Source organism: Grus americana, chromosome 17, assembly GCF_028858705.1.
Source record: "Grus americana isolate bGruAme1 chromosome 17, bGruAme1.mat, whole genome shotgun sequence".
Taxonomy (NCBI): domain Eukaryota; kingdom Metazoa; phylum Chordata; class Aves; order Gruiformes; family Gruidae; genus Grus; species Grus americana.
The window spans coordinates 2,393,490-2,418,827 of record NC_072868.1 but is presented as its reverse complement, the minus strand read 5'-3'; the positions used below and the strand labels follow the sequence as shown (position 1 = coordinate 2,418,827).

The 25,338-nt window shown below is 44.2% G+C and overlaps 1 protein-coding gene and 1 long non-coding RNA gene across 2 annotated transcripts in view; one reads left to right on the top strand and one right to left on the bottom strand.

The window, feature by feature from the left end:
- Positions 1–530: 530 nt before the first annotated feature.
- On the bottom strand, positions 531–15,585 carry EIF2S2 (eukaryotic translation initiation factor 2 subunit beta). Its single transcript, XM_054845012.1, has 9 exons — positions 15,415–15,585; positions 8,184–8,364; positions 7,167–7,270; positions 6,032–6,167; positions 5,608–5,708; positions 5,019–5,167; positions 4,031–4,087; positions 2,907–2,992; positions 531–2,158 (listed from the first exon to the last, which is right to left on the bottom strand). Exons 1-9 carry the CDS (start codon positions 15,427–15,429, stop codon positions 1,983–1,985), a joined length of 1,005 nt encoding a protein of 334 aa, XP_054700987.1. The 5' UTR covers positions 15,430–15,585; the 3' UTR covers positions 531–1,982.
- Positions 15,586–15,744: 159 nt separating this feature from the next.
- LOC129214025 (uncharacterized) overlaps positions 15,745–25,338 on the top strand; it is a 38,335-nt gene continuing 28,741 nt past the window's right edge. The window contains exon 1 of the long non-coding RNA XR_008579605.1: positions 15,745–16,013. This is a non-coding gene — a long non-coding RNA (uncharacterized LOC129214025). The remainder of the gene's footprint in view (positions 16,014–25,338) is intronic.

Sequence of the window (25,338 nt, the reverse complement as noted above, 5' to 3'; positions counted from 1 at the left end):
AAAAAAAGTAAAAATCAACTAATATCTGACACAGAAGACCTTTCATGCATCAGTGAGGTTATTCCACAGGTAAATTAGAGCCTAGATGTTTCACTCCAACATTGGTCATCAAAACCAACACCTTCAGGATTTCATGCAGAGATTCAAAATACATCTATAAAATACACCTATAAAGCTCTCCTGTAAGCCAGGAGAGCTCACAGATGATGGGTTTGAACAATTATTTATTCCTTTATTAACTTGGTATTTTTGATCCAAATATACTGAAGTCAAACTTTGTATTTAATATACTAAAATACAGCACCAGCTCAAGGCCATACTGTATGGTTTTTAAAATATGTTAAAGATATTTGACCCAGGAAAAAACGAGCATTTAAACCCAGAAAGTATCATTGTCATTCAGCTATTTCAATGTGTCCCAACAGCAAGTTGCTAAAACAAAAAGGCAACTAGCACTTCTCCAAAAAGTTTTACTTCCAACAGGAGAATGCCTATTTGCTAGGGAAAAAAACAAGAATACAACAGTAATGTTACAAGAGGCACTGATCCTGGCTTTATTCACTTAAAGATACATCCAACATTTGTTATAGCTCACTTGAAATTCAAAATGCTTTTAAGAAACCAACCATAAAAACCTTGATTTTTGCCTTACAGTGCTGTCAAATTTTCAAATAGCAAGTAAGTGACTTCCCAGCAAGACTGTGTGCTGTATTAACATACATACAAAGATTAAAACTTGGTAGAAACCCTTCAGTTTCTGGTATTTGATGAATTGCATTCAAAATTACCACCATTTTCTCTGGGGAGGAGGCTACTCTGCTTACCTGCAGCGCTAGGTGCCCAGGGTCCTGAGCTCCTACACCTTATCCTGACCCTGCGCCACTTTGGCGAGCACATGAAAACTGTCCTCAAGAAGGACTTCGCTCCCCGTTTGCATCTTGTACTTGGCAGCTGTAACAAAATTTCTACAGCACTAGAAAAACTAGGTAGGACAGCACTGTGCATGTCCCCTACGGATCACCGATACTGACTGCTAGCAGGGAGAAGTGCACGTTACCATCAAGAAGCATAATGAGTTAATTTGGAACTCAAACTACTTGGCAGTATCTTCTGTAAATTCAAGATTTAGATAAGACAGTGTGTTGCAGCCATCATAACAGTTACCTGTATTTTTTTTTTTTTGCTGCATTTAGTTAGATTCTTTTTAAAGTGGTGAAGAGTGCAGGACTTTAGAAATATAAACATTTCTCTATTAGAAATTGCAAAATTTAGTACTATGACACTATGAAAGCTTACAGTACAGTTTATCAATTCTATGTTAAGATTCAGCATCAATATGGTGTCTGAACAATCTCAGAGCTACATTCTGCCTAATTAAGCAGTATCAACATGTCCTGATGTCACTTTCTGTGCAAAATGCATTCCCATATTAATGTGGCTATAACAGCATGAGCAGTTCTCATGTTGGTTTATCATCCCTGTGACTTTTTGCGACTGGTTTCTCTGTTTAGTGATAGCCTAGCTAAAAATAAGCTTGTTATGTAAAAGCAAAATAACCTTTATCCTAAACTTTATTCTGGGTCTTGGACATAGTTCAGTGACATGATCTGCAGAACTACACACCAACCATTCCCATGAACTGTTTAAAGAGGAAACTGAAGGAAAAATCCAAATCGAAGACACTCACTGTTATAGTATCTTTAATTTATCTTGTGTTTTACAGAAGTCTGAACGGATTAAAAAGCACCTCCTTTCCCATCACGTTCCTTACAGTTGGTAAAATATAATCAATGAACAAATGTACGTGAACAGCTTGAGGATCTGCATCTTGCAAGGATTTCACAGACCAATCAATCAAAAGCCAAATTTCTTGTAGTTTTTACAATCTTGTTTTAATACAATGGTAAATCCATTCCGATTGTAAACCTGTCCAGTCATATCTCCCCAGAACACTTTGCAAAAATCCAGTGTTGATTAGCAAACTAGTTAGCTTTGGCACGGAGCTGTGCTCTCTTGCCTGTGACAGCCTGGAAACCAGTTTTGATGCTGGCGACGGAGCAGCGAGAGTGGCAGGTCTCACACTGCAAGAAATATAATCTGGTGTCCTTCTGTAGGATTGTGTCTGGTGACCGACACGTATGACAGGTGACATACTCCTCTGCAGAAAAGGAATTAAGTTGCAGTTAAAATAACGCATCATCAGCGAACAAGTCACCACTTTTTCAGCCTTTAGTTTAACAGTTGTCTTGAAAAGCTGTTCAAATGCATCTAACAACTTAGAAGTGGCTTACTATGAAAACCACAGATGTCGAGGCAACCTAAAAATTCCCCCTAGTTCCCAGGTTAATAAAGACTTGGTTTCATATGGTACATTATTATTTTTAAAATATCAGTGTCAGTGCATAACAACAGGTTAAGATTTCCCACTGGCATTCCATAACTTCCTCTGCTGAAACAGCACTCCCAGACATCAGCAACTCTTGTACAGACACAGCACTAAAGCACTATTGTTTGTTACATATCATCTGTGAGTCCTTTGACCCATCAGTGACACACACACTGTATTTGTTAATTAATGTGTACAACAAACTTTAAAATTAACAATTACTGTTATTTTCCATAGTCCTCAAAGCCAAGAGGTTAAAGTCAGATGAAAACAAGCAATTCTCAAATGCTCTTACAGTTTACCTTGGTATGTTTTAGTGCCAGGACAGAGTACGACCTATGTGCTTATAACCACGGTAGAACCACCTGTATTTGCATTACTCCATTACAAAGCTGCAGCAAAGTTGTAGCTTCTTAGGACAGAATCTCCACAGCATGCACACACATGTGGGCCATACACGGGCCACTGGTCATCAAAAGGGGTCAGAGAAATCTGTAGTGGAAAAGGGAGTTATACTTACTGATATATCTTCTCAAGACATTTTCTATCTGTTTTTGCTGGAATCTTCCTTTGATTACAAGTTGGTTGTTACCATCTATTGAGCCACTAATTTAAAAGAAAAATTAATTATTTGATTTGCAGAAGACGTCAAGCATTAAAACAAGTCAGGAACATGATGCAAGATAATGATGCATTCTTCAAGATAAGAGTAAGCCAGAATTACTTTGTGGAAAAAAAACGCAAAATTCTGAAGGCACTTCAGGAAGTTTTGCCCAAGCAGAACCCTCAGTGCAGTAACAGCAAACTCCAGGGGAGATCAGCCTCACAGTTAAGCTACCCAATCAGAAGAACTTTACAGAATTGAGAATTAACTAACACCTGCTTATCTCACAGAAGTGACCAAGACAGCTCCCTAGGAAGGTGTAATATAACTGGTAAGATCCTCTTCTAGCCATTCTGATGTAGTAAGTTGAATGTTTTTTCACATGATTTCTAAGTTTAAGTCGTCTGGAGCTGAAGAGACTCCAAAGCCCAATCAAATGGGTGTTTGTTATCTACATGTTGCAATTAGACTCCTTGATTCTCTACATCTACATAGAACAACATTGTAGTCTACAAGAGAGAAATGAACAGACAACCAGAAAGTACAGCACCACAGCACGAGATCTTCAACAGGAGGCATACAAGATGAACACTGTTTTTATGCTGAGACAGGTGGATTTAACTGCAACAGCGGACAGAATAACTAGGTACAGGCCCACAAGACTTGCCATCTGGCAGTCGGGCATTCTCTCTTCCCCAGCTATCTATCATCTGCCTTAGATGGATACAAGCCACAGAGTCACATCACCAATTGTGATGAACTGCTCTGCTATCAGAGCATCTCTGAGAAAGGTCCCAAACAGAGAATTCAAACCCATACCCAGACTGTTCCCTGGGACTTAATAGCTGGCCTCTGTACCTCTTCCCTAAGACGGACTCTCCTCAATCACCCAGCACAGCACCTACGTGCAGGGAAGAAAAGCCTGATGTTCAAGCACATACATACAGACCTGAACCCAAAAATTTTATTTTTGGTCAACGTCAGCTATGTTGCCACTGCTCCCTACATGCACAAGCACATACATAGCCCAGTAGCCTTACCTTGTACCCAATTCTGCCAACAAAAATGCCAGGAGATGTTTTGGCTGACGATGTAATCTAAAAATAAAGTAAGGATATGTTTAACCTTCCCCCTTCAGAGAAATTTGATATTTATACAGGACTGGCAGGCTAAAACAATCTTAAATTACCAAGTTTAATAGGGGGCAGTGCCAGAGAGTCTGCACCAAAGAGCATAAGCAGACAATGACCGAGGACAAAAGAAAGCTGAACTGTCCACAAAAAACCCCCATCATCCTCCCCGAAACCAAACTCATAACTACAGCAACTATTGAAAATATGTTTTCTATTTCAGATTTTCCACTCTTATTTTTCCCCTGCCATTCTCTGGAAAAAAAAAAAAGTCACTGGCTACCATTAAAAATTCACTTTAGTATACTACCCAGATCCTCAGTATGATTTCATCAGGGCTGTTTTCTGGCACACTTAGGAAACAAATCAGATATGCATTCCCAGAAGTGCCCACAAAGAATAGAACTGCCTTCACAAGAAATAATTAAGACATAGAAAGCACTGCAGAAAACAGTGTAAAAAAATTACTGAACTCTATACCATTTACCAAGGGAACAGTATTTGTAGTCTGCTCAAATTAGAAAGAACTTTCCTCACCCCCCACCCAAGACTTGCAAATAAATACCACCGGTGACCAGACCAGTTATACTGTCTGTATAACAACAGACTCGATAAAAGCCAGTGAACTCACAAAAGGTTTAGTTTTAGTCCATGAGGCCCATGTAGCAAGCCAACCATTTTCCTAACTTAAGCATAAGACATTATCTCAATAAATCATCTTCATAAATATCTGCTCACAGAGAAACGTAGAGGAAATGAGCAGTATGATTGACATAGCTTCCAGTTTACTTCTGGTTTGCCAGTCTTTTGCCAGAAAACATGCATTCAACACAACAGCCAACAGCATAGAAGAGTGCATTCATCTCCTACTCCTGGGAAATCTCCAGAGAAAACTTACAATTTGCAGATATCTGTAAAGTTGACAAAAGATGTTTTCTTGGTCCCTACTCTTACAACCTGCGGAGGCTTCATGACAAATTTTCGCTTTTCTCCAGCTACCATATCAGGGTTTTTTTCCCGCATGATGTTAAATACTCTATTGAGCAACTGCAAAAAAAGGGATTCACATCAACATGAAATGTCTTGCGTTTCTCAAATGAAGAACATCACTTCTAAAAACAACCTGAAACAGTGTTCACAATGAATATTAGACCATCTTTGCCCATTAGCATTTCCCGATATGCTTTTGAACACACACTTAAAAAAACGTTCTGATAAATGCAAACTACAAAAGCTGTTTCCCCAAGGGTTTACTTCATAATCTATAAGTACCTCAGCCTATTTGCAGAGGTGTTTTAACTAGCACTAATAGTGCCCTATATGAAAATTAACTGTGATAGATGTGCTTTGTTAATTTTCTGTTCATTAGCTTCTAACTAGAAGTCCTTTAATTTTCAGATAGAAATAGGACATATGAGCATAAGGCTCTGCTCTCCTGATGCACATCAACATGGAAAGTACTTTTTAAAAGGTCTTTTGAACATTACCTCATCATATGTGTAGTCCCTTTCTGAGCCTGCCCACGCAGGTCCTGACTGAAGGCTAAAAGAAATTCCATCATCTTTTTTGCTATCTTCATCCTCAAAAGCTGTAAAGAAAGTTGTTTGGGATCCATTAAGAAGATAAACATTCTTTAACCTCATGCTTACGCTATTTCTAAAAAGTACATCAAAGAAAATTCCACTAAGATGTGGACACAAGTCTTCTCTGTTTGTCTGCCTATAAAGGACACTAACACTTCTGGCAAATTTATACAGTGCTTTTATAGAACATTTTTCTGATAAATAGTATAGTGGTAAAGGGAACAAAATGGATTTTGAAACAAAAAAGGCACTTGAACAGAACTTATTTACCTACAACAAGAACTACATTTCACTTTCAACATCTCATTGAGCTAGGTTATACTTTTACCTTCATCCTTCTCCATTATCTCATCTTCATCTGGAAACTTCACATTCTTTTTTTTCTTCTTTTTATTGCCCAGCATGATATCAAGGTCATCTTCAGGTTCTACTGCCTCTGGCACATCTCCTTCAATTTTCAAGTCCTGCAAAGAAAGAAGACTATAGTTTATGGTATGAAACATGAATCTCCGCTGCACAGCATTAGAAATAACACTAGTAGCACACTATGCTAGATGAATACTAGTAATATCCATCACAATCCTGAAACATAACAGATAAGAACGGAACCAATGGATGTTGAAGAGAGCACTGCACTACTACCATGAAGCAGGGCTAGATTTTTATCTTCTGGGTCTAACTTCTGGCTGGTCAAGAACAAGGTCATGCTACACTTACCTAAAGGATTCAGTCATTTTATGGCATAAAGGAACAAAACACCCTACATGCCAGACAATAAGGTAAGGCAAAGCTGTGCTACCTGCAGCTAGTCCAATTTGTTATCACAATTCCGCACATGTAGAGAACACACAGCTAGCATTTTGCCTGACTGGGGCAGATCAGAGGGACATTTACTTCCCCAAAAGGCAGAATCTAAAGAAGAGGTTTACACATAACATTTCTCTGTCCTTTTGCTCTCTGGGCTTGCCAGTTACACTGATACATGATACAAAACCACAACTTGGAATAAAATAATAAATATAAAAAATAAAACAGTAACCAATCATTTCTGAAGAAAACACCAGAGTAAAAACAGATTTCTTAGCAGATATATACCCTTTATTTGAAGGACTGGCCTTTAGAGGACTACTCTGTGCATGGCTTCTGACATCCATTTACTTCTCTCACCCCAAAAGACAATTAACCCTCATGCTAGTCAACCCTTACTACAGACTGCAAAATTACTTGCTCATTGTGCAGAGCAGTTAGATTTTTTTTTCCACTTCTAGGCAAAGAGCCCTGCAGGAGCATCATGTTCAGCAGAACCTACTATATATGAAAGACACAGTGAAGCATAACTTTCATTATTAACTGCACTAAGACACAATGACAGACTCAAAACAGCTCCTGCACTTGCCAATCCCAAGAAAACAAAAGCAAGGAAGTTTTCAGCCGGACCAGATGGCCTAGTTGCGTAAACAAACCTTTACGCCTTCTTCTGCTTCATCTATATCAAATATCTTTTTTGTTTTTTTCTTCTTTTTCTTTTGATTGAAGAAGTTTAAATCATCCAGGTCATCTGTTGCATCTAAAAAACAAAGGATTGCCAAAAGAAGTATAACTGTAGAAACAGTTTAGACATTAAGATTTCTAAATTATATCCAAATCTTCAAAGATATAAGCAATGATTCGTAGCCCCTATAGATATCCTTCAGATTTTAAAGAGGTCATGCTTCTCTACCCTCAAATACCTCAGTACTATTTTACAGTTTCTGCATGTTCTAACAGCATTTTCTTATTTTTTAAGTGCTTAATCTTTCTTTCTGCTGTACACAAGAAACTAGCCACTTCTGTGATTATAGTAGATGCTTAAAAAAAAAAAAAAAAGAGAACTGAAGGAGGAAGATATTCTTTCTTTGGTCTACTGCACGAGCCAACTGCATCAACAAACTGGATTTAAGTTAACAGCATTCCATGAATCAGGTCATCTTGAAATGACATTGGCCTCAACTTAAAAAGCAAGGTTATACACGCAATCACAAGCTTATTTCCTGAAAGACTCCAAAGAACACTCTAGTTACCGCATTCGCAATTGTCCAAAAACTAGAAACCCTTTTAACCATATTTCTGTTATTCATACTATTGCTTAATTGTTCAAATGAAAACCAGCCATAATTGTGGAATTATTGCAACAACTGCATGTGGAAGACCTAAAACTTCATGCTAACAACTTTAGGGATTCTCTTTTCATTGCCTCACACAAAAGACTCTGAGTCAGGAAACTGGAATTTACATAAGCCACTAGCAGCTTGCTGTATGTCCGTGAACATGATTTCAAGCAGGAGGGAAATACACCCTCCAAACGGGCAGCAATTACTTGCAAACCTCTAAAACTAGGGACTTAGCATTACACACTGTGAGGCCAAATTTGTGAAATGGGGCTTGTAGTCTCAAAACAGAAGGACTACCTTTGAAAAGTCATCTACATGGATTCACTTTACCTTTCTTCCTGCTGTCTTCTTCATCTGCTTCAACATCTTTGTCTTCTGTTGGCTCTGGTTCAACTTCTTTTGTTTCTGATTGCTGAGTCTCTTCTGCTTGTGTATCCCCTCCTTCCTCATCCAACATAAAGGGCTTCTTCTTCTTCTTCTTCTTCTTGCTCATAGTGGGATCGAAAATCATCTGTAAAAGTCAAGAGTTCCTCAGCAGCATAATAACCACCTACCATTTAATATTTATAACACCTTTAAGTTTCCCTCAACATTCCTTCAGTTACCCAGACTGTTCCTTGGCTTCAATCTCAACTAGGGATTTTTCTAGATCCGTAAGAATGTAATCCAAGTTAGCTGACTCAAAAGAGCTATTACATGGGCTTCTTTAAAAACATCGAAGATCTTGTCCCAAGACATAACTGATGTGACCAATTACAAGAGCAGACTACCTGACAGTTTAGAGTTTCTGCTACTTTTCCTATGATAGCCCAAGTTTCCTACCATCTATGTATTAGTCAGCTGAAAATAGATTAAAGCTGTGAATCTTTGACAGACTAGCTACCAGCCACTTCTCCATTTTATTATCATTATGGACTCAAACTTTGAAGTAAGACTAGGTAAAGCAATCACTGTACCACTCAGTATCAGAAAAAAAAAATTAAGCACACCTATACCACAGAGCCTGATTCCGGGTCAGTTACTTTGTACTTCCATTTGTGAGACACATTAACTGCCAGATATATTAAAGAGCAGGATTTACCAACAACTCTCTTGACAAGAATGCTCTGGACTAGGGAGAAACTTAGAAAGGGCTGGTGATACAGCTCTCAACGGTGTGAAATAGCAAAGGTTTTGTCCTTTTCCCCCACAGGTGGGAAACTGAACCTCAGAGACCAAGCGATTAAAAGCTGTTAATGAGTTCTTTAGCCAGAGAAGAAGCTTAATTCACCTAGTCTGACTGTGAAGAAGGCACTAACCCCAAGACTCACTTTTAACCTATTCATCACCTGCAGACCCGAAATATTTAATACATGAGCTCTTCAGTTTTCCAACACAGGAATGCTCTTACTTTTTTCACTTAAGATGCAAGTTTGACATCGTAGCTACTGGTCAGTTGTGTAACATACATCTGGCCATATTTTCACACCATAGTGTATATTTAACACATCAAACAATTTTAGACACTTAATAAGACTCTCCATTTTTTCTTATCTAGTAATTGAAGCATGTTCTCACAGATAGTTAAAATTCAGCATCATGAATACCCTGTGTGTTGGGTTTGCGTGGCAGGGTTTTGGTAGCGGGGGGGCTACAGGGGTGGCTTCTGTGAGAAGCTGCTAGAAGCTCCCCCTGTGTCTGACAGAGCCAATGCCAGCCGGCTCCAAGACGGGCCCGCCGCTGGCCAAGGCCAAGCCAATCAGCGCCTCTGTGATAACATATTTAAGAAGTAGAAAAACACTTAGAGGGAGAGAGCTTTTGCAGCCGGAGAGAGGAGTGAGAAGATGTAAGAAACTCTGCAGACACCAAGGTCAGTGCAGATGGAGGGGGAGGAGGAGCTCCAGGCGCCGGAGCAGAGATCCCCCTGCAGCCCGTGGTGAAGGCCATGGTGAAGCAGGCTGTCCCCCTGCAGCCCATGGAGGAAGGATGAGGGGGTGTAGAGATTCCACCTGCAGCCTGTGGAGGACCCCACGCCGGAGCAGGTGGAGACACCTGAAGGAGGCTGCGGCCCGTGGGAAGCCCACGCTGGAGCAAGTTCCAGGCCGGACCGGTGGACCCGTGAAGAGGGGAGCCCACGCCAGGGCAGGTTTGCTGGCAGGACTTGTGGCCCCGTGGGGGACCCCACGCTGGAGCAGTTTGCTCCTGAAGGTCTGCACCCCGTGAGAGGGACTCCATGCTGGAGCAGGGGAACGATGAGAGGAGTCCTCCCCCTGAGGATGAAGAAGCGGCAGAAACACCGTGAGATGAACTGACCGTAACCCCCATTCCCCGTCCCCCTGTGCCGCTGAGGGGGGGGAAGGTTGAAGCCGGGAGTGAAGTTGAGCCCGGGAAGATGGGAGGGGTGGGGGGAAGTGTTTTAAGAGTTGATTTTATTTTCTCATTCCTCTACTCTGTTTTGCCTAGTAATAAATTAGATGAATTCCCTCTCTCAGTTCGGTCTGTTTTGCTCGTGACGATAATTAGTGAGTGATCTCTCCCTGTCCTTATCTCGACCTACAAGCATTTCGTTATGCCTTTTCTCCCCTGTTTATCGAATGAGGGGAGTGAGAGAGTGGCTCTGGTGGGCACCTGGCCCCCAGCCAGGCTCAACCCACCACAGTCTTTTTGGCGCCCAACGTGGGGCAGGAGAAAATCGAGATAAGGACAGTAATTGGAAGAGGTAACGAGCAAAACATTGACTGAACGTAGATTGAGAGTGAAATAGTGGTGAAGGGACGAGAGGTGGATTCTGTGTGTATTGTCTACTCTTGTTTAGTGTTGTGATAGTGTTGCTTTGATTCTGGTGGGGGGAATTTTTTTCCTTTTTCCTTGTTGATGTGATTAGTGTGTGTGTAGTTTTTCTGTTGAATATGTTTTAATAATTCTTAAATATGTGATTCACAGAGGCGAGGGGTGGAATGTGTTGGGTTTGCGTGGCAGGGTTTTGGTAGCGGGGGGGCTACAGGGGTGGCTTCTGTGAGAAGCTGCTAGAAGCTCCCCCTGTGTCTGACAGAGCCAATGCCAGCCGGCTCCAAGACGGGCCCGCCGCTGGCCAAGGCCAAGCCAATCAGCGCCTCTGTGATAACTTATTTAAGAAGTAGAAAAACACTTAGAGGGAGAGAGCTTTTGCAGCCGGAGAGAGGAGTGAGAAGATGTAAGAAACTCTGCAGACACCCAGGTCAGTGCAGATGGAGGGGGAGGAGGAGCTCCAGGCGCCGGAGCAGAGATCCCCCTGCAGCCCGTGGTGAAGGCCATGGTGAAGCAGGCTGTCCCCCTGCAGCCCATGGAGGAAGGATGAGGGGGTGTAGCGATTCCACCTGCAGCCCGTGGAGGACCCCACGCCGGAGCAGGTGGAGACACCTGAAGGAGGCTGCGGCCCGTGGGAAGCCCACGCTGGAGCAAGTTCCAGGCCGGACCGGTGGACCCGTGAAGAGGGGAGCCCACGCCAGGGCAGGTTTGCTGGCAGGACTTGTGGCCCCGTGGGGGACCCCACGCTGGAGCAGTTTGCTCCTGAAGGTCTGCACCCCGTGAGAGGGACTCCATGCTGGAGCAGGGGAACGATGAGAGGAGTCCTCCCCCTGAGGATGAAGAAGCGGCAGAAACACCGTGAGATGAACTGACCGTAACCCCCATTCCCCGTCCCCCTGTGCCGCTGAGGGGGGGGAAGGTTGAAGCCGGGAGTGAAGTTGAGCCCGGGAAGATGGGAGGGGTGGGGGGAAGTGTTTTAAGAGTTGATTTTATTTTCTCATTCCTCTACTCTGTTTTGCCTAGTAATAAATTAGATGAATTCCCTCTCTAAGTTTGGTCTGTTTTGCTCGTGACAATAATTAGTGAGTGATCTCTCCCTGTCCTTATCTCAACCTGCAAGCATTTCGTTATGCTTTTTCTCCCCTGTTTGGTGAATGAGGGGAGTGAGAGAGTGGCTCTGGTGGGCACCTGGCCCCCAGCCAGGCTCAACCCACCACACCCTGACTCATGAAAACATCACCACTTCATCAACGGAGCAATTCTCCAACTTCTTTTGTTACACCCTACAAGTTTGGCGGTTTCCCTCCCTCCACGAAGCAATCTTTTCCTCGCACTTCTCATTCTCCCACACGACATTCTTATGATATTCTTCCGATTTTCTGGAACTTACATGTTTCATAAAGGCTCTATTAAAGGCAGTAAACTGCAGATATGGGTGTTTGAAGCACAGCATCACAAAAAAGCATCCATGTATATGGGACACTGAAGCTTGAGGCTTTCAAACTGCTGAAGAGCGTCTTTAGATGCGCACACTACACTAGAACAATTTTCAAAAAAGTTCTGCCAGAGGGCTTCCCTCTAATGCTTAGACACACACATGTATGAATCATGCTCCTGTAATGCACAGTAATCAAAGAATGTGCACGACCAGTTACACTGTCTGCTGGCTTCCTCTTGTAATCTCCACAGTCTGCTGAAACAGAAGGAAAGCTGCCTGCATCGGCAAGAGCACACAGCTCCGGGAACAAGCACATGAACACCATTTTCAAGATCATGACTCATTTCAGTGAGGAAGCTCTGCAAGACTCTGAAGAGTCTTCTTTCTTCTCACATGATTAAGCAAACATAAGATTATGCTTAGATCAGGTGTAATAATTTCTAAGAAGGAACCAGCCTATCCGCCCCAAACCACTCTTTGCAAAGAAAAAGGCATCCTTCATCCTGAACAACCATGAAGCATATCTTGTGTCTACAAGAGACAGAATGTGTCTTCACTAGTAGCGCACTAAACTGAAGTTAACACACAAGGACAATTTCTGGATGCAGAAGATTGTTTTAATGCTGAAAAAAAAAATGTAGCTGGCCTTGAACAGAGCACTGCTCTGAAGGTCCACTCCATCCAGTCAGGTCAAACCTAAGACCTAGCCATAACATGCTAACTGGTCTCAGGAAACTAATGTAAGAGTTCCACAACCCGAGAAGGAGGTCTATGCCTGAAATATTTTGTTCAAGGGCTTCAATAAAAACTAAACAGGAGTCTTAGGTCACAGACACTTTAACAAATCATGAGATAAACTAACCAGCCTGATAAGCAGGCTATTCTGCATTTTGCCTGAGCTAGACATTTCAAAAGTTTCTTCATTCCTTTTCTCTATTCAGTATGTTTGATTAGTCAAAGCATTATGATACCATTTCAGCACTGAAAAACTCTACAAAGTTGCAGGCCCTCTACTGAAGGAACTGCAGCCCCCAGCCCAAATATGCTTTTCCTGTGTAGAAACGGTTATAAATTTCCATCCTGTTGCTGCTCTCAGAGCCAAATTCCCATACGGGGTTTTCTCTTCTGTAGATCACACAGGTCTTTCTCACATCCAGCTCCGTATATCCATTCCTTATTTCAAATGCCTACACAGTCAAAATCCCAGCTCACAGAAAATGAACAAGCGAAAGAACAGAGGGAAAAAAAAAATAAAATCTAAGCCTCATAGTGCAAATGCAACTCTCAAGACAGAAGCCAACTTTACTTTAAGCTGCTGTGACAGTGGCAAATGCTGGGGATTCTAACAGAGGTCACAAATAAATCCCATTTCATTAGTCTGAATACACACACGGATGTCTACAAAACACACAGCAACTCTGCACTGATAAAGTTAGTTCAGGTATCCTTACACTACACTGAGTTGATGTCTACAATGGATTGCAAAATTATTAATACCAATCTGCACCTAAACCCTCTGGCTGCTCAAAACACAGCATTCGCTAATATTATCTCCTGAAGCTTCATAAAACTACAGGGCCAGCAGAACTTTTAGATATCTAGGAGGACTATCTATACAGTAGGATTTTTAATAAAGGAAATAGATAATGGACTGTTTCCCCTTGCCAACAGGGCCTGTGTTGCCTCTGCTGTGCCATAGGGCAGCACTCAGGCAGTAGATGTTTCTACCACAGAGTTTCATTTTGTATACAGCTCTAAAAATTTTAAGCTACAGTCTAATGCAACAAAACATAGTTTTGTAACACCTATACCAGTTTAAGGTGCAAATTTGTCTTCACTCTTCTCAACTTGATAGGATCATTGGCTTTAAAAAGTTTCACCAACTTTACATCGGTAACAAATTATTTGGCTTCTAACAACCAGATATACAGAAGTTCTGGAAGGTGTGCACTCACGCACTCTCACAAATACACTAACCAGAAGATCTAACAGTGACAGTCCAACTGTGATATCTACTACCATTTTTATTCTGTGTCAGCCTGCTGTGTAAAGCAATCCAGAGATGTAACTTTACAAGATATTCCTGGTATCGCCTCAATGCCAGAACAAATGCATTATACAAGAAAAATAATTTTACTGACACTTAAACTAAATACAAATTGGGGAACTCTAGATAAACTGCTCTATAGTCCTATGATCACCTGAGACAGAAAGCATCTGATGCAAGGATTGCCGGGTCTTAATTTCTAGAACCAGAGTACAACCTAGACATTAGAACTGCAGTTCCAAGGACACGATTAGGCATAAAAATGCAGTACATTCATTCTAGATGTTAAAGTAGCTGCATAAGTCAGTCTAGATGTTAAAGTAGCTGCATAAGTCAGTCTCGGCTACCATTAAAATAATTAGTAATTACATTAGTTCTCCTGTATTACCCAGGACAAATTATGACTTGCTGTCTCTGAGGCTAGAGTGATCGCTTTGCTCAGGAGGAAACCAGCCACACTGGTATTTTAAACAACACCAGAAAGAAGACCAAAAGCAGCCATCTCATGGATTCAGCCAAGCTATAGAATCATCCATCAGTGCTTATAACCTCATACACATAAAGCTTTCCTTTTCCCCACGAGGGCAATTGAAATGAGATTAGTAAAGGTGCCAACACGCGGCATCTACAACACCTGAAAAATTTCTCTGAGACAGATGTATCTACTTCCCTTGAAGTGTGCCTAAGCAAACACCATCGGATTCAGAAAAAACAAAGTTATCATTTGTTAAGATGTAGCTATTTAGCTCTCGTGGTTAAAAGACAAGATATTAAAGGTCCGGAAAGAGAGAGCAGTAAGTATACTGACTACACGAAAGCACGAAACACGATGGAGAAGGGGGTGGGGGGAAACCTGCCTTCCTCCCCGGCCCTCCCTCTGCCAGAGGCGGGCGCCGGCAGAACATGGGGAGCTCCAGCCGAGCTTTAGGCCTTCCCACCATACGCAGAGCCAGACCGCAGCCGCGGGCCAGGCGGGACTCCGCGGCGCGCAGAGGCCGAGAAGGCTCCCGGGAAGGCGCCAGCGCCCGCGGCCCGGCCTCCGCCCACCGCACCCAGAGGCGGCCGCGGCCCCCCCCCCCCTGCTCAGGGACGGCGGCGAGCGCGGCAGGGGCCGGGGCCGCCCGGCGGGGCCGCAGGACCCACGCGCCGCCGCCCGCCCGAGCACCGAGGCGCCGGCTCTGCCCCAGGGCGGAGGTCCCGCTCGCCGCCCGGCGCAGGCCTCGGGCCCGGTCTCCCACATGGCGGCGGCCCCGGCCGCGGCGCAGGCCTCGAACCCGGCTTCCCCGAGGGCGGCGGCCGCCGGGTCTCACCTCGTCGCCCGACATGGCTGCGGCCGCGCGCGGAGCGGAGCGAGAGAAGGGCGGAGCGGCGGGCGCTCAGGGACGCGGTCAGCCGGTACCCGCGACCGCCGCGCTCGCCTCTTGCATCAGCGCTCCCCTCCCCCGCAGCGCCGCGCCGTGCTCCCCTGCGCCGTCCCGCCGCGCATGCGCGCCCTGCCGCGGCGCCTCCCGGGAGTTGTCGTTTCCGGAGCTGCGCCTGCGCCGCTGGGCGAGAGCCGTGAGGCGGCGGCGGGCGGGAACCGGGCGGGGAGGGAGCGAGGCGGCCCCTCCCTCCCTCCGCCGCCGGGGCCGCCACCCAGGTTGGCGCCTGACGGGTGCAGCCGTCTTCCTCTCGGCATCCCCGAGCTGCCCCACACGGCTCCAACAGCCCCCCCCTCCCCCGGGCTCTTTGCGCCGTGGAAGGGCCTGCGAAGCAGCCGGGTAGCGGCCGCCGCGATCGTTGCTGGTGGCGTGAGGCGGGGGGGAACCGTGGCAGGACCCCGCGAACTGCTCTGAAGGCGTCCTCGGTGTTCACAGGGCGCCTCTTCCCGGGGTTTATTGGAACCAGAAGAGCAGCGTTTCTTTCCCAGGTTTGTTTATTGCGCGCAAAAGCATGAAGCGAGTAGGAGGAGTACATACCAGGAAATGACAGGGCTGAGGCACAGGGGAGGGAGAGAACTGATCAAAGGAGGGGAGAAACGCAATACTGCTTTGTCCTTCAGTTAGAAAGCAGAGCTTCCTTCCTCCCCCGGAATGGCAGGCTGCCGTAGGAAAGGAGCTCTGGAGAGCGTCTGTCCGACCTGCTTGCTCATGCGGAGTCAGAACAGGTTGCTCAGGACCTTGCCCTGCTGGGTTTTTAACATCTCCCAGGGATGGAGACACCACAGTCTCCCTGGGCAACCTGTTCCACCATCTTCACATCAGAAACTTTTTTTCTATGTTTAAGTAGAATTTCCTGTATTTCAACCTGTGACTGCTGCCCCTTATCCTGTCACCCAGAAGGGTCTGGCTCCATCTTGTTTACCCGGTCTATATACACATTGGTAAGATCCCCTGAGCCTTCTCTACAGGTTTAACAATCTAGGCTCGCAGCTCCTCCTCGTGTGTCAGATGCTCCAATCCCTTAGTCCTTGTCCCTCATTCCATTTCCCTAATTCTAGCTAATCAAAGAACATGGCACTAATACACAACAGAATTACTTACCAGGAAGTCTGCATTAAAATTCTGCCTCCCAACCAATTCTTCGAGATTAAAAGGTCATCCATTTCATGCGAGATTTAGTGTTAAAGCAGGCAGAGCCATCAGCCCAAACAGTGTTACAGGGTGTTTTACATTTTAGTATTTCCAGACCGTTTGCATTTTTGGAGTCCCATAACTTCCCATTATGTGTTGTAAACTTGTACTATTCTTGTTATGCTAGTGGGAGATTATGCACATTGTATCATTTCACTTTTTAATCACCTTCAAGAAAAGACTGCCTATCTTTTCTGTCCTTGGTCTTCCTCCCATCTACCTTTCCTGCCTGCCCCAGTTGAAAATGAGGACACCCAGCACACTCCATGCAAAGCCATCAGTTTGGAGATACAGTAGGCACCAGGACAGGATCAGTTTTAGCTTTTCCCAGTATGACTAAAATATTTTTCCTTTCTTGCTTCAGTACTGCCACATTTCCCTGGGTATTTGCAGCATTTGTGTCTCTGTCACTTGCTGTTATGTCGAAGGGATACCATGGATTTTCAGGTACTGCAGGCAGCTGCTATTTAACACTGTTGATAAGCTGAGCAGACACACTCAGTGTTGCTGTAACACCGAAGATGGTCTCCCACCAAATTATTCTACCTTCTTTTGCTGCGAGCGTTTGCTTCAATGTCCCTGTCACATCAGACTGTTCGCACCAAAGCACTTTTCATTGGCATGAAGGCAAAGCACATGGGTCACTAATGACTGCGCCTGCACTGGCCTACCCACAGCCCAATGCCCAGCGCTCACCTGGACCAAACCTCCTTTTTATCCTTATAAAAATAACAATATTTTTATATCACCCCCAATTACCTTTGTCCAAGCTGTTCTTAACAACCACCATGGACAGAGATTCTCTCTGCAGCCTGTCAAGTGCCTGACAAAAAAAATTTCTTCATCTTCCTGCTGTGACTTAATCCAATGCCTGTTGTAGTGTCCCCTGAGCACATAGAAATGCACTGTGTGACAACCCACGGGCCTTGCGAATATTGCTGTGCCCTTTCTTGTCATCTTTTTCAAAAGATGCAAATCCAGCCCCTCCGACCTTTCTCATGAGATCAAATTTTTTGTTCTCATTTTCATTGCTATCTTCTGCACTTCACTTACTCATGTATGTATTTCTTAAGTGCAGTGCCCAGTACTGGGCATAATACTTTCATCGGAGGCTTTGGCAGTACTAAATAGAGCAGCATAATTGTCTCATCCGTACCATATCTGTTAATACATTCTAGAATAAGATTCACCATTTTCTTTGTCAGTAATACTTGGGGACCAAGCATTATTGGTGACAAATACCCTGAGATACTTGGTGATCAAAACTTCTGAGATTTTCTCCAGTTGGGCTGCCTAATGAATAATACATAACTCAATATTGTGTACATACATAATACACAATATTTGAAAAATGTCAGAGGAAAAGCTAGTGGGAACCGCTAGAAGGGCTATGCTGGAGTTCGACCTGATCTTCAGATAGAAATCAAAACTCTGTCTTTGAAGTTCTTGGCTGCAGACACTGCAACATCAAAGGCATGCCTGGGAGATCACCTTCTATTGATTTTTTTTCCCCTCCTCTGCTGACAGACTTTTCAGGATGCAGGACTTTCCTGTTCTATTTTCTTCTTTGCTTTTCTTGTGAATTAAATAAGTTCCAGAAACTTAAGAGTGCTGCTACATTAGTCGTCAGTTAGTTGTCACCAATTACAACAGTTGGTCAAGAACAGCTGGAACTAGTGTCTTTGATCTGATACTTGGGGGGAAAAAAATCCTGTGTGAATTTTGGTAATGAAGACACAGTCTGGGCTAAAGAGTTTGCAGAAACACACAGATAAAAAGGTTTCTTTTTCTTTTTTTCTTTTTTTTTTTGTTGATGAGTGACAGTCATGACATATTAAGAAAGAGACATATGAAGCAGCATGTCAGGTAGAATTTTAACTTCACTAAGATTCAGATACTTAAAGCTCAGAAATGGAGTGCACTGGAAGTATTATGGAGTTACCCAAGTTACAGTCAGAAAGTCATAAGCAATCACAGTCTGGGATGAATAAACTTCAAATTATAGAATGGTGCATGGCTCTTTCCATCTTGGCTGTGTTTGTGTGATTTCCTGGGGAGCAAAAGGAAGAATTTCATTCTGGCCGCTGTTAGGTGATGGCCAAACGTCTTTCTGTACAAAGTGAATGTCACTCTTCCACCATGCTGGTTGTCTAGGCACGATTTAAGGCTTTAGTGAGCATTGAGTTTTAAAGTAGATTTTGCTTTAAGTTTTGTGTAAGTCAGTTTTTACTAAGTCTATGTGTAGCACTGAATCCTGCTCTCAGTAAGTAATTTCAATTTAAAATGTCTAGTCTAAAGATTGCTGTGGAATAAGTGGTGCTAACAGCTGGGCTTAGACTCACTGACACAGGTTTAACTTAATCTTCATTTAAGATATCTATAAGACAGAATTGTAGCCCTATTTCCACCCAGTAAGAGTGGAATAGCGAGAAGGATCCTCAATGGAAATCTGGAGGAAACAGGTCTGTGCTCTTAGCGAAGCCTGGAGAATGGGTGTAGTAGGTTTGGAGAAGAAAGTAGTTGTATGGAAGAAGGTGGCTTTCTAGCAAAGCAGCCCAGAGAAGCAGCACCCCTCTGAGGAGGCGTCCGACAGAGGCAGCCTGCAGGACTCGGTCACAGCCTGAGGGTGAGGGCAAAGATCTGCTTCACAGCTGAAAGCCCGCCTGATAGGGACAGGGGTAGTGTAGGTATAGTTCTGGCTCTGTGGACAGGGAATAGCCGAAGGGGGAGGATTTGAAACCCTTTCTGTGGGCTTGCTTTTACAAACACATGTTTCTGAAATGCCAAATTTGCATTTTAATCAGTGCATTCATACAGTGGTGAAAGCTCCTCCCAAAGGATCCAGCACTTGGTCAAAATGCCTGTTTTTGAGGCTTCTCCCAGCCCACAGTCTAGCATCGTTCAAGCCAAGTGCAAGTTTTCTTCTTTCTGTCTTTCACCATGCTTTTATCTACCCAGTATGTGAAATCCTCAGTCACTTCAAAACCAACCCCCACATTCATCCTTACTCCTCTTTCTCACAATACTTAGTAAAACATAGCAGTGCTTAGGCTGCTGCTGTGCTAGGTTCACTGTCATTATTTTCTTCCCCATCCTTCTGCTGTTTCTTTTTTCTTGATTTCAGTTATTAAATAATAATAATAATAATAAAATAGGTTCTATACTTGCTTTCTTTTGAGGCAGAGTGTTCACCGGTGTTTTGAGAGAAAAATGGAAAATAACTGCCAGAGCACTGGTAAATTATTTATAGGAAGTGGAATGTGCCATAATTAGCCATACTAAAATCCATTTTCCACTCCAAAAATGATCCTGCATTGTTGTCAACTGGAGTAAAGAGTAAAATCACTCTCAAACAACTTAAAACAATTAAGGGAATATTACATTAGACTGCAGTTGCATGAATATGCACACAAAGTCAGAGGTTTGAACCTCTTGGCAAAATTTTAAGAAGTGGGTTTAAATTAGATAGACACTTTTGGGCTGTTTGAGAAAAGCAGAGACACAGGCAGCATAAAAAAGGGCAAAAGTTATTGTCCAAAGTTGAACTTTGCAGAACAATAAGCCACAGACTGGAAAACTCTGGTTACGGTGACTTATCTCTAATGCAATTCTGTTTACAAGAATATACAATGTCTGCTCTCTGGAATCCAGGAGACAGTCAAGCTACAGTCCTCCTGCCAGTTCATCCTTGCCTTGCTTTTTTGTCTCAAAACCTTTTAGTTCCTATTTTCTTTTGTGTTCTGTACACAAAGCATTGCTGTCCAAATGCTTTCTCAGGTCTGGAGAAGAACTCCACGTCTTCTCATGACCAGAGAGTATTTTCCAAACCCCGCCACCATAAAGTTATATGTAAGTCTCTTTTCCTGAGAGCCGCACTCCCATGACCACTGGATGTATTTACGCCCTTTTCTGCCTGGAGCAATCACATGTTAAGGCACACCTTGCAGGCATTTATGGCCATCATCCTCCAGGAAGTGTCTTCTGATATTCCTCACAACTGTAGTCCTGAAGGGACTTGGTCCTAAAGACTGTAGTCCTCAAGAGTTTATTGGAAGTGTTTTACTGCAGAAAAGGTCCTGTTCCTAAACGGGGTCTAACCCTGGCACTCAGGACCTCACTGATATGTCTCTTGAAGCTCCTGACAGGTTGTTTGCCACTCCTCCATGGTCGTGTTCCTTGGAGTGACGGCTATCGGCTCTCTCTGCAGGGAAGAGTAATAGAGATTAAGGTGATCATCACTCCCACTTGTACCATTTTCTTTCTGGACTGAGTTATTCCCTGAGTCAGGAAATACAAGGGATTGTATTCTTCTCTCCACTTCATCCAAGGGCTGGGAAATCCCCTCGCACATTGAATGCCAAATGCCCAGTAGGCATCAACCTTCTCTCTGCGTGGGACTGAGCTTTTCAGTCGGCTCGGCTGCTTGTGTCAGCTGAGAGATCAAACACTACAATGATCTCCATGCAGAGATTAACAAAGTAATGGGTTGTTTTATCATGAGATAGGGAAGGGCGGTTGGCCTGAATTAATCAAAGCACATACGCCGGAGTCCAAGCTACATCCCTTGTCTCACAAAAACGCATCTCCCGCGGAGCTGCCTGAAGCGCCGTGCATCTGTCAGTCTGTCCCCACTGAAACTCTCAGCAGCAGCGCCGTGCTCAGCAGAGCATCTGTGGAGGAGAAGGTTCCGCTGGGATCCCCCTGCCCCGAGCACCGGCAGGCGCTGGAAGAGGAAAAGCCTGTTCCGTACCAGCGTGACTGGATTTCAAGGTTTCTTGTTTGTGCATACATTCCTCTCCCACCACCCCTTGCCTCTTCATCGTTTATCCTTGCATCCCGTATCCTTGGGGATTCTGCGGCCACGAGGAGCTGCACGCCGGGCGTGGGTAGGGACGGGCGAACACAGCGGCCAGGCCCCAGAGTGCACAGAGACACCTGCACTCCCCGGCCCCTCGGAGCGGGTTCTGCCCTGGGTTTAGCCCGGCTGACATCTGGGGCCGGGTGGGAAGAGCAGCACCCGCGCACACCCCCCCGCCCCCGCCAGAGGGCGCCGGCGCAAAAGCGACCGGAGGTGGCGGGGACGGGCGGGGGGGGACGGACCGGGGCTCCGAGCGGCTCCGGGAACCGGCCCTGCCCTGGTGTGAAAGGGCAGCGAGCAAACAACCCCCGTGTTTATTGTCACTGCCGTGGGCAGGGTCACAAAGCAAGGCTACAGGAACTGCAGATCTAATAAAAGGGCTTTTAGGGAGCGGGGGGGTGGGGGGGGCGGTGGTTGGTTTTGGAGAGGGGCTGTTTATCAGGGGGTGTAGTGACAGGACAAGGGGGAATGGGGTTAAACTAAAAGAGGGGAGATTTATATGAGACGTCAGGAAGAAATCCTTCCCGGTGAGGGTGGCGAGGCCCTGGCACAGGGTGCCCAGAGAAGCTGTGGCTGCCCCTGGCTCCCTGGCAGTGTTCAAGGCCAGGTTGGATGGGGCTTTGGGCAACCTGGGCTGGTGGAGGGTGTCCCTGCCCATGGCAGGGGGTGGGACTGGATGGGCTGTGAGGTCCCTTCCCACCCAAACCATTCTATAATTTTGGGTTGTGGGGGGTTTTTTTACCAAAATGAACAAATGTGTAATGCAGCTGGATGATCAGCCCCAACTGGTGCACCCCGAAAGAAGACAGCACCCAAAACACTTTGCTTCAAGCTGGAGCTTACAGGTGGGTTGGGATGGTTTGCTTTTATGGTGACTTCTGCAGCCTGAGGGCAGCAGGATGGTGCGGTGTCATGCCAGAGCGCTGCTGGGTTTCTCCTGCACCTCTTGTGGGAGATGGGGGTAGGAGGGGAGCATGGTGGCTCATGGTAGAGCTCAGACCCTTTTTTCCAGAGCATTGGAAGATTAGCCAGCTCTCAGTTCAAATCTGTTGGGAACAGCTAATGCAGAGGTTTACACTTGGAACTGCTTGCTCATTACTTGCAAAGAAAAGTTTAAACACGCAATTCGCTATTTTAGAGGAAAGGAGTAAGGCAGGACTTGGTTCTTTTCCTAACTGTCTCCAAGTCTTTGCTATTTTGAACATGGTTTTTGCAGGCATTTTCAACAGGTGCTAAACAAATCAGGTGCTCAAAATCCACTGAAAACCATGGATGTAGACAGTCTAATTCTCCTATGTCACAACTTTGTTTTCTAAACTTCCTGCCTGGATAACTGCACAGGGTGTCCTTTAAAATAAACATTTTGTTCAGCCAGTGAGGAATTCTCAGGTTGGGAACCATAGCCCTTGTAACGCAGCTTTTCTACTCAGATTTCTGCTTACCTGATCTGGTAGCTGTGGTAGCCGTTGTCCAGCATCTGTCTAAGAGCTCCCTGGAAATCACATGCTGTTGCTGTCCCACCTATTGCTTTGCATGACAAAAATCACAGACACATGCATTCAGGAATGAAGTAATATGCAGGCAGAAGTTTTGCTAGATACAGTTTTCGATACAGTCAGAAAATAGGAGGAGAAAGAGGGTAAACACCTTTGGGCATTAAAAAAGCCAAGAAGCTGAACGCACAGCCTGGACAAGCTCTAAATATGGTTGAGAAAGAGCAGGAGAAACAAGGCTTGGTCCTGAAAGCCAAGAACATGGTTCATATTCAATTCCTCCTGTATATATAGGAACAGAGGACTTTGTGCCTTTTTTTTTTTTACGTGAGCAAAACTGCATCAATGCTACCTGTCTCCATCAGCCTTTTTTCCTCTTACAGAGGTGCAGAAACCACCTGCAAGGCAGTCACATTTGCAGAGGTGTCACTTTTTTCACTTAAGACTTTCCCTGCGCTTAATGGAGATCAAAAGCATTTGAAACGCTGTTGCTATTCTTGAGTAGCATCTCAGAAAAATAGTCAGTAGGTTTGACCAAGAACACCATGTGTATGCAAGATTTTAATTGCATTCATTTCAACAAGGAGTAAGTCCTAACTTAATTGCCAGAAAACACTCTGTTCCATGTCTATATTTCAAAAAGTTGTATGTGGATAAAAATGTCAAGGATATGTCTAGAAACTATGCAACACCAGAAACAACCTTTTCCAGATTTGACAGAAATGCCACCTTCTGTCACAAGTTTTGATCAAGCAAATATAGGAAGAAAAAGCATACGCACGAGCATATGTTTTAGATTATTTTCTCATCATAGCCCCTTAACTGGAAGTTGACACATACCTATTCGTGATAATTGACAATATGAATCAACACAGTTTTCTAAGCGTTGACAGAACCAAATTGCATCTCAGTTCTGGAATTCAAACCAAGTCCTGGGGAAAAAAAAAAAAAGCAGCAAGCAATTAGATCCGTTTCTGAACTGTCACATAGGCACAGATCTTGCGAATGCAGCTATTTCACTTAAGTAGCAGCTTATCTTTCTATTCCTAAATTTGTAAGCGATTGACTTAAGCCCAGTCGAAATAAATCTCTCATAAAGGAAAAGACAAATGCCGAGTGGGTTTAAAAAAACCCGTTTCGAGCAATCCACCCTCTCCCACAGACCGAAGATACTCTGTTAAATGTGCGGTCTTGCCGTTATAACTGCACCCGCAATAGAAGTTTTGCTGGGACAAATGTACCAGTCAGACAAGGTAACGAATATCAGCAGAAGCTGTACAAACAGAAGTGTGCAGTAGGCTGTGGTAGACAAATCAGGGGGGTTAGTAAAAGTGCTGTTCAGTCTTTTTTTAATTAGCACATACAAGCTAGGAAAGGTTTTTCAAGCCTTGGAGCGGTCAGCTGGGTTAAGTTACATTGTGCAACTCATCCACATTCCTAAATGGGATTTCTGTATAGTCATGGTTGAAAAATGGAGACCCCGTGGTTTTCATAGTTTTCTGATTCTCGGTACACACACATACAAATAAAAAAAAAAAGTAAAAAAAAAAAAGTGCTATTCTAGGTGTATCATGGTATTGCTTACAGAAAACTTATAAAGTTGCTGCTGCCTCCAACATCCTGAAGTTCATTTGCTGGCTTTAATTTGAAGTTAATTTTTGCCAATCTGACAGTAAGGGTCTGATTTGATTATGTGAATTAATTAAGAATCAAAAAGTCCAAAATTATATTTGATTCCTTGATCTTATTTTCAAATGCTAATCTAACAGAAGCGAGCTGGAAATACCCTTCCTTCACAAGGTGAGAAAGACTATTTGATCAATAAAGATCAGCACACCTGGAAGGCTGACAGGCGTTCATTTAAAAGTGAATGCCTTAGTTTAATGATGACAGCAAATCCACAGTGAGGATCGGAGCCATTCAGTAAATCACAGAGGAGCTGCGTGGGAATGGCTTCATTAGTCACACGTTTTTATAGACTCCAGTGCTTTGGCAGTCACTGGCATGGACAATAAAAAGGGTTTTTAAGATTCCCTGTGTGACTGCACATGGCCTCATGCCGTCTGAAACAGACGGTGATATAGACCTTTTGCTCCACACAATAACTTAACTGGTCCCGGGAGCGATAATGCCACTACAGGGCTGCTGGTGCCCGTGCAAAGCAAGGAAAGATTACATCAGTGCTTTCTGATGGGGCTGCACAACTGTTGTGACAGTTCCTGGGTCTAAGTCCTTCCTCGCCTTGCTCTTTGGCCTTTAGAAATGTGGAGC